Source organism: Pan paniscus, chromosome 8 (genome assembly GCF_029289425.2).
Source record: "Pan paniscus chromosome 8, NHGRI_mPanPan1-v2.0_pri, whole genome shotgun sequence".
Classification (NCBI taxonomy): domain Eukaryota; kingdom Metazoa; phylum Chordata; class Mammalia; order Primates; family Hominidae; genus Pan; species Pan paniscus.
In genome coordinates, this window is record NC_073257.2 from 51,517,705 (window position 1) to 51,527,609 (window position 9,905).

The 9,905-nt window shown below is 43.6% G+C and overlaps 1 protein-coding gene across 1 annotated transcript; it reads right to left on the minus strand.

The window, feature by feature from the left end:
- Positions 1 to 3,341: 3,341 nt before the first annotated feature.
- LOC117974449 (uncharacterized) lies at positions 3,342 to 9,206 on the minus strand. The gene is made up of 4 exons (XM_055092257.1): positions 9,024 to 9,206; positions 7,601 to 7,673; positions 7,189 to 7,476; positions 3,342 to 3,502 (listed from the first exon to the last, which is right to left on the minus strand). The coding sequence occupies exons 1-4, from the start codon at positions 9,204 to 9,206 to the stop codon at positions 3,342 to 3,344; spliced, it is 705 nt and encodes a 234-aa protein (XP_054948232.1).
- Positions 9,207 to 9,905: the final 699 nt, after the last annotated feature.

Below are 9,905 nucleotides of genomic sequence, written 5' to 3' on the forward strand. Positions count from 1 at the left end.
AACATAAGGAAATATTATTTAAATGAAGATGAAAGAAAAGGAGCCCACAAAGGAAGCTGAAAAGTCATAGTCAAAAAAAGAGGCTTGCCAAAGTGCCACCTTTGAGGCTCTGCTGTTACACTTTATAAGGAAACTTTTGGTTACCTGGGATTGCATGCATTTATAAAAGTTTCTATTATTAGGAAGACAATAATAATGATAAGGCTGTTTCTCATTGTTGTCAGTGTAATTTATCTATTTAATTATAGAACCTAGTTCCAGGATGCTTAATCTGAAGTATATACTTGGGGCAAAATGAATTATATCTTAATAATAATCTGGAATTTTTCTCTCTAACTTGACATATTTTAATTCTTGCTAGATTTTCAAAACGTCATACCTCGAACCACCACCAGATGGCTATGAGAATGTTACAAATATTGTGCCACCATATAATGCTTTCTCAGGCCAAGGCACGCCAGAGGTAAAATAAAATACATTTGTAACCCAAGTCTTTAAATGGTTCTTTTGCTATATAAAACCTGTATAGAGGACTAAAACCAAGGAAATTAGGTGAATCATTCATGCGGATTCATTGTTTGATATTCAGTACTATGAAAACCTCATCCCTCAAATTTAAAAAATTATAATAAAATAGAAAAGAACACCAGAGAAAAAAGAAACAAAACAAATACATTAAAAACTGACCCTGCTGAAGCAGATGCCACTCTTTGAAATAACAAAGAAACTGCTGAACACACCTTTAATTCAGTGAGGCAGTAGGGTTTTTTTGTTTGTTTGTTTTTGTTTCGTTTTGTTTTTTTGAGACGGAGTTTCACTCTTGTCACCCAGGCTGGAGTGTAGTGGCACAATTTGGGCTCACTGCAACCTCCACCTCCCAGGCCCAAGCAATTCTCTTGCCTCAGCCTCCTGAGTAGCTGGGATAACAGGTGCACACCACCACACCCTGCTAATTTTGTATTTTTTTTAGTGGAGGTGGGGTTTCTCTATGTTGGCCAGGCTAGTCTCGAACTCCCAACCTCAGGTGATCTGCTCACCTCGGCCTCCCAAAGTGCTGGGATTACAGGCGTGAGCCACCACGTTAAAAAGGGAAACTTCCTATTTGCCCTCTAAAGGTTTGCAGAAAATGAATGGACAAAACATAAATTAATAGAAGAAAGAGTAAAAAAAAATCTGTAAAATGTAGGGGAAAAATCACAGGGTCTCATTCAGTTACCTAGCATGAAGTGCAGTGGTGTGATCATGGCTCATTGCAACCTTGAATTCTCAAACACAAGTGATTCTCCCCACTAAGCCTATGGAGTAGCTGGGATCACAGGGACATGCCACCATGCCCACATACATGGGTATTTGCTGGAGAGGAGATGGAGACACTCTGTCCTGGATGTGAGACGGGTGGCTGGCATCTGGGTAAGGATGACATTCCCTCATTGCTAAAGAGTAAAAGAGGTAAGTGTCATGCATAGTGCAAGCAGGGACATGCCCTGACTTAGTGAGGTCCAGAGGCTTATATTGTCCTTCATAGGGGAGTGGGAAGAAGTGAGTGTAGGCAACCCAGGGGAAATAAATGACCTAAAATAAAAGAAATAGATCATCAGAAGTGTAGATGTATTAGTCAGGGTTCTCTAGAGTGACAGAATTAAAGGACTATATACATATATATATGAAGGGGAGTGAGATGGTTAATAATGAGTGTCAACTTGATAGGATTGAGGGATATGAAGTATTGACCCAGGGTGTGGCTGTGAGAGTGTTGCCGAAAGAGATTAACATTTGAGTCAGTGGGCTGGGGAAGGCAGACCCATCCTTAATCTGGTGGGCACAATCTAATCTGCTGCCAGCAAATATAAAGCAGGCAGAAAAATTTGAAAAGGAGAGACTGGCCTAGCCTCCCAGCCTACATCTTTCTCCCATGCTGGTTTCTTCCTGCCCTCAAACATTGGACTCCATGGCTCTCCTTTCTCATCAGTTTGCAGACAACCCATTGTGTAACTTATGATCCTGTAAGTTAATAAACTCCCCTTGATAAATAAATATATATATGTGTGTGTGTGTGCATATATATATGTATGTGTGTGTGTATGTATATATATATATATATATGTATATATCCTGTTAGTTCTGTCCATCTAGATGTCACTGGCTAATACAGGAAGTTTATTAAGTATTAACTCACACAGTCACCAAGTCTCACAATAGGCCATCTGCTGGATGAGGAGCAAAAAGAGCCAGCCAGAGTTTCAAAACTGAAGAACTTGGAGTCCATGTTCGAGGGCAAGAAGCATCCAGCATGGGAGAAAGATGTAGGCTGGGAGGTGAGGCCTGTCTCTTTTCACATTTTTCTGCCTGCTTATAGTATGGCTGGGTTGGCAGCTGATAGGATTGTGCCCACACAGATTAAGGGTGGGTCTGCCTTTCCCAGCCCACTGACTCACATGTTAATCTTTTTTGTGGCAACACCCTCACAGACACACCCAGGATGAATGCTTTACATCCTTCAATCCAATCAAGTTTACACTCATTATTAACCATCACAAGCCCACCCCTTGTGAACTTGAACCCACACACATCTCCTGAGATCATACATAATCTTAAATTGCAGACAATAGTAAGGTCATAATTACCCCAACATAATAAACTATCCTTCCTACAATTGGAAATGCACCAATCCCCAACCCAAATACTATTACATAAAGTAAACAATACTTAAATGCTGATATGAGGTCAGCAAATCTATGTCACCTGATAAAGAAAAGGGAAATGAAATGAAGATATTTTCTTAGTACAAGTGCATACATGCACAAACATGTTTTTAACAAAAGAAGAAGGAAATACTCATGATAGTTCCAGTCCTCATTTCTGCAGCTGGTCAGGTGGTCGTAGCTGGTATTGATAACTACTTTCTTCCACTATTCATTCTGTATTCCCTTTGCCTTCAGCAAGCACCTCAGCAGGTCATGACCCGGAGAGGATCTGGACCATTTGTAGTCCTACCTGGATTGGGTGTAGTTTCCCATTTACCTTAATCAGAGTGCCTGATAATACCACGAGACGCCCTAATGGATCTCCTATATTCCATGCATACTCTTCCTCACTTCCGTTGTGGAGTAGCAGACTGACTTCATCTTGATAGTCTGGGTCAATCACTGCCGCCAACACTGTAACTCCATTCTTAGCTTGTTGACTTAAAGATAGGACCCCAAAGCGTCCAAGTGGCCATCTTAACTTCCAGTTTAATGGAATCGTTATTGTGTCTCCTGGTAGCAGCGCTCTTCCCTCTGGAGCTAAGATGACTAGTAAAGCAGAACCTAATGTCGTGGGAACAGAAAGCAAACATTTTGCTAGTGCATCATAGTGAGTGGTTCCACTTTCACATCCACCCCTTGAATCCTGGATCTGTGAATCCTGGCTATGGCAGAAACAATACCATACATTGGGCGCTGATTCAGAGCACACACGGTCTTCTGGAGTATGGTGCCCCGGCCCGGCAAAGTATTGTAACCTAGTTGACGTTGTAATCGCGACCTCAAAAGGCCGTCCCACCATTCTATCAATCCAGCTGCTTCAGGAAGATGGGGAATATGGTAAGACCAGTGAATTCCATGAGCATGAGCCCACTGCCTCACTTCTTTACCTGTAAAGTGAGTGCTTGGTCAGAGGTAATGCTGTGTGGAATACCGTGATAGTGGATAAGGCATTCCTTGAGTCCATAAATGGTAGTCTTGGCAGAAGCATTGCATGCAGGTAGGCAAACCCATATCCGGAGTAAGTGCCTGTTCCAATGAGGACAAACCTCTCTCCTTTCCATGGTGGAAGAGGTCCAATATAATCAACCTGCCACCGGCTAGCTGGTCGATCACCCCAGTGAATGATGCCATACAAAGGGTTCACTGTTAGTCTCTGCTGCTGCTGGCAAATTGGGCACTCAGCAGTGGCCACAGAGAGTTCAGCCTTGGTGAGTGGATGTCCACAATGCTGAATCCATGCATAGCCTCCATCCCTGACACCATGGCCACTATGTTCATGGGCTCATTGGACAATGACAGGGGTGTCTGAGGAAAGAGGCTGAGTGGTATCCACAGAACGGGTCATCTTATCCACTTGATTATCAAAATCCTCCTCTGCTGAAGTCACTTGTTGGTCAACACTCACACAGGGTACAAATATCTTCAGTTTTTGACCACTCAGAGAGGTCCCTCTACATACTCTTTCTCCAAGTTTCTTTGTCACCAATTTTCCAATCATGCTTCTTCCAAGTCCCTGACCATCCAGCCAAACCATTGGCTACAGCCCATGAATCAGTATATAACTGCACATCTGGAAATATCTCCTTCCATGCAAAGTGCAAAATGAGGTGCACTGCTCAATGTTCTGCCCACTGGGAAGATTGTCCTTCACCACTGTCCTTCAGGGATGTCCTAGAAAGGGGCTGTAGTGCTTCAGCCATCCACTTTTGGGCGGTACCTGCCTATTGTGGAGAACCATCTGTGAACCAGGCCCTAGTCCTCCCTTCCTGTGTCAACTGCTCAAAGGCAAGTCCCCATGAGGTCATCAGTGCTGGCCGTGGGAGAGAAGGCAGGGTGGCAGGAGTAGAGACCATGCGCATTTGAGCCACTTCCTCATGTAACTTACTTGTGCCCCCCAGGACCTGCTTGAGCCCAATCACTTATACACCATTTCCATTTGATGATGGAATGCTGCTGTACATGACCCACTTTATGACTACATGAGTCAGAAAGCACCCAGTTCACAATAGGCAGTTCAGGTCGCATGGTGACTTGTTGACTCATAGTCAAATGTTCAGTTTCCACAAAAGCCCAGTATAGGACAAGAGCTGTCTCTCAAAAGGAGAGTAGTTAACTGGAGAAGATGACCGGGCCTTGCTGCAAAATACTAGAGGCCTCCACCATGATTCACCTAAGGAGGCCTGCCAAAGCCTCAAAGCAGCATTCCTATCTGCCATGGACACCTCAGGGGGACCCAGCCTCCCCTTCATTCAAGGGGTTCTGGGTCTGTAAACTGGCTCAAGGCTGGAAATTGATTGAGGGGCCATGAATCTCTGTTTTTATAACTCCAATTAGTCTTTTATCTGTTTGACCTTAAGTTTCCTCCTTACATAAATTAAGTAGGAATGCATTAGTCTTCCTGTCAGTTTCACTTCTAGGAAAACTGTGATTAGTTAGCCAATGCCAGAGCTCTACATGAGTCAGACTGTTCAGATTGCTGCTTTGTCTTTTCTGCCCATTACGGTAGCTACGCTCACCATGCCTTTGAGGGTTGAGTGCTACCACTTGGCCCCTGCCACTTCAGGATCCAATTATTCCAAATTATATTTAACTTTTGTAACTGAGTGACTGCAGTTCTTACCATTAGATCTGACATACAGAGAAGAGCCTTTACAGGGCTCTTCAAAGATGCAGGTGCTGTCCTCACAAATCTATTTTGCAAGGTGTTTGTCAAGGGTATTAGGTACAGAGTCACTAACCTCCTTGCCTCTCAAGAGCGATGATTCATTAGTGTCAAATGAATTTGTTTTGCATAGCTCTTTAAACCTCTCATGCCAAGAACTGTCAATGTTCTCTACACTATCAAAAGTAGAGTCCTTAGCATTTTGGGATCTAATCATATTTAGCAGCCAAATCCAGAAACCCCAAAACTAACAAAAGAACTCCAACCTTAATATTCTGTTCCTGCAGAACCATCCTGGTACCAAAATCTGTATTAGTGAGGGTTCTCTAGAGGGACAAAACTAATAAGTTCTATATATATATATATATATATATATATATATATATATATATATATATATATATGGGTTTATTACATATTAACTTACAGAATCACAAGGTCCCACAGTAGGCTGTCTGCAGGCATGAGGAGTGAGGAGTAAGGAGAGCCAGCTCGAGTCTCAAAACTAAAGAACTTGGAGTCCGATGTTCAAGGGTAGGAAGCATCCAGCTCGGGAGAGAGATGTAGGCTGGGAGGCTGGGCCAGACTCACTTTTTCACTTTTTTCTGCCTGCTTTATATTCACTGGCAGCTGATTAAATGGTGCCCATAGATTAAGTAGGGGGTCTGCTTTCCCCAGACTACTGACTCAAATATTAATCTCCTTTGACAACACCCTCACAGACACACCCAGGAGCAATGCTTACATCCTTCAATGTAATCAAGTTGACAATCAGTATTAACTATCACAGGATTACAGACCTGAGCCATCACACACAGTGTTATTGTATATTTCATACAATTTCCTGATTTTCCCATTTTATCTGTGACTTAATATAAGTTTTTCAGCTATGACCCCAAACTGGTAATACTTGAAAGCACATTCAAATGTATTTTGCAACAATTCATAACTGGCAAAATGTTGAGCCTTGTGGAAAGAGTCACCTTACTTCCCCGTCAACTGTCAATTCCCCATCATTACTATCACTTCTGGGAGCACATTTTCCAAAACTCCTTTTCTCTCTATGGTTTCTTCAGAGTTGCTCCATGAGGTCACAAAATAAGTTGCAACTAATTACTGTCATGAGATTGGGAAGTCAGAGTGGTGGATTCATGTACACTGACACCTGAAGTAAAACACATGCAGTTAGGTGTGGACTGGAGAATCACCTGGAGATGTGCTGCAGGCAGCTGAGAGCATCAGCACCCCCAGCTCTGGGCTTCCCAGACAGGACCGAGGATCATCACACGGTTTTCAGCACATACCACCAGGTGCAGGTGCACCATGGCTTCTGAAGTAGCACCTGAGAATCACCTGTGTCTAGTACCTACTTCATGAATAACACTCCACAGGCTTCGGAAAGACTGTGGTTTAGACTCTAATTTATTCAACTTGAATAATTTCTCCTTGAAATACTGAGAATAGCTTCTCTTTTGCTGTACAAATTCCGATTATCCCATAACACAGACTCCTCAGCTGGACTTATCTCTCTTCTTTATTCAGTCAGGACAGGCATTGTCACGTCTTTTCTGCTGGGGATGAGGGCGAAAGAGGCTTAGGGTTCAGAGGAACCTCCTGGCCTCCTCTAGGAAAATCTCCCAATGACTTTCCAAACCTGACTGAGTTTGAGAACTTCCCTCAGCAGATAGAGGCACCAGAAAGAGCATTGGGGCAGCCCAGCCTCACACATCTGCTTCCTTGGGGTTTATGTTATGACTTGTAACACTGTGGGAGAGGTACTGTCACTCTGTTGACAGTAATAAGTTGCAAAATCTTCAGGCTGCAGGCTGCTGATGGTGAGAGTGTAATCTGTCCCAGATCCACTGTCACTGAACCGAGAGGGAATCCCACTTTGCAGACTGGATGCAGCATAGATCAGGAGCTTAGGAGTTTTCCCTGGTTTCTGCTGATACCAATTTAAATTATTGCTAATGCCCTGACTTGCCCAGCAAGTGATGGTGACTCTGTCTCCTACAGATGCAGACAGGGAGGATGGAGACTGGGTCATCTGGATGTCACATCTGGCACCTGAAGTTGGAAACATAAAAACAAATATTCTTGCAATTAATCATGTTATCAGAGGACTTCCCTGAAGTTCCAGACAGTACTGAGCACACTGACCGAGTATAATCCTAGTGTTCTCCTTCCTTACCTGGCAGCCAGAGCACCAGGAGCCCCAGGAGCTGAGTGGGGGCCCTCACGTCTGTGCTGTGTCCTGACTGGGGCTACTCCTGCACCGGGTGTGAACAGCCTATAAAAAGTCTTCAGGGCAGGGGGCTGTGCTCTAGGAACAGGCAAATCAGCAGGGGATGGGGCAGGCTGAGCACAGCTGCAGGGCTGGCTCATCTCAGTAACTCAGCACACGGGCGCAGTATCCCCAGAGTCCCAGGTCAGACCAGGGCAGCACAGATTTACCTTGAAAGAATACATTTCTCATTGGTGGCCATATGGTTACAGAACATATTTTTGGAGTGAATTTTCAAAATTTTAAATCAACCTAAGACTAGATTAAATAATATATTTATACTTGTATTAGGAGTGTATAGGAAAGCATCATTTTTGGCAGAAAATTTACAATAAAGTAGTAGAATGTGGGGCTGTCAGAAATTTCAGTTAGTCTCAAAGGAATTTGATGAGTGTAAAAGTATTTAGTGCTATAATAACAATGTCTCTGTCAGTGTGAAATTGCTTCTTTTTTGAAATGAATATAAAAAGAATTTATCAGCAGCATCTTTAATAAATTAAATAGAATTCACTAACAAACTTAAGACATTGTTCCTAGGAGTAAAAGGAAAAACAATTCTCTGAAGATGCACAAAGATGATAACTGTGTCACGCATAGATCTGCCATTATCCAGAGCTATGGGTCTCTTTAAGACCCAGGGGCTAAATGGGCTGCACCTTATTCTTGGCGTGATGATCCCAATATTCTATCTATCCCCTTTCCTGCCTTTGGTATAATTTCTTATGGTTCTCCAGCATGGAGAGCTGACTAGTAATACCAGGTGTCATTATTTCAACTAAAATCTCTGTTTCACTCGCTGACTATAGGAGCCTGGATTAAAATCAACTTGAAGCCCTCTATCAATCTAGGCTCAAATAGTCAATTGTTTCAAAGTAGGATGACAAAAGCCACATCCCCTGAGTAATGCTCTGAGCTGCACTCCCCACCAGCCTGTTCTTGGAGTCTCAGGAGCATCTGCCCTAGAGTCTGGCTTTCTGGAGAGCAGGTGAGGGGTGAAAAGCCAGGTCAGTGAACCTCTCTCCTTAGCAAGGGCAGCTGCTGCCCAATGCATGTTCTTGCCATGCACCAGGGCATCATCCTGACCCAGATGCCAGCCACCCTGTCTCACATCCATTTAGAGAGAATCTCCATCTTCTGCCAAGACACTGCCCATGTAGATGAAAAAGTATTTTGCATCCAAACATATCTTAAGCACTGATTTGAACCTCAATACTTCACACAGATGCCTTTGTCCAGGGCATGTTGGCCTGGCTCAACAGCAGGGGAAGTGGAGCCAATTACATCAGTGTCAGTGGACTGAGAAATACTCCAGGGAGTAGTTCTCACGTACGACTACCAGTGGCCAGACCAAGGTAGTGCAGCCTGTGCACAAACCTCCTGCTGCTTTTCCAGAGGACTGGATTTCTGGGAAATGGCTACTGAACGGGCTGCCAGGATCCATATATCCAGATTCAGAGAGATACATCTCTGGATTCAAATGCGCTTTTTCTTTGTGCATAATTTTAGCAGTCATTGTTACTACGCCTTGGGGATTCTAGTCATTATACTTCAGCTGACTCTCTATGGCCCTTTCTCCCCTTCACTGCTCTATCTGAACCTGGGGAAGCAGCTCAGGCTGCAAATGAGGCAGACCTCATGGCCTGGAATTAGCATCCCCTAGGATGGCTGTCAATCAGTGATGACAAGGGAGGTGTACACATCCCCCAGCTCCCTCACCTCTCAGGTGGAATAACAGAGGCATTTTTCCTGTGTTTCTATGTGGGCTTGAGCTCTCGTCATCCTCAGAGGTGGCTCCTTCTGAGGCACCTTTCACTTTCCCTTTCCCTCCTCCCCTCCCTTGCTCACTTGCTTGTTTCCCGCACTTTGTAAATATACTGTCTGCATGCGAATCTTTGGCATCCTTCTCACTGAGGGGACCCAACCTAATGCATTGGAAAAATCCTTATTCTTGGAGGGCATCGTTGGTTTGAATTATTGCCACTTCTCATGTTTTAATGCCTAGGGAAATTCCAAAAAATTTAAGAAATGTTTAAATTCCCTTTGCCAATCTTTCTTAGATTTGATTTTAGCAGAGATTCATTTTCTCTAGGTCACAAAAGCACAGAAGCCTTCCACAAATGGCTACACAACATAGAGTCCACATAGAGCAGAGACTCAGAATCTCCCAGGATTTGACATCCACACATCAGAGAGTCCTAGAGTCTCAGGTTTT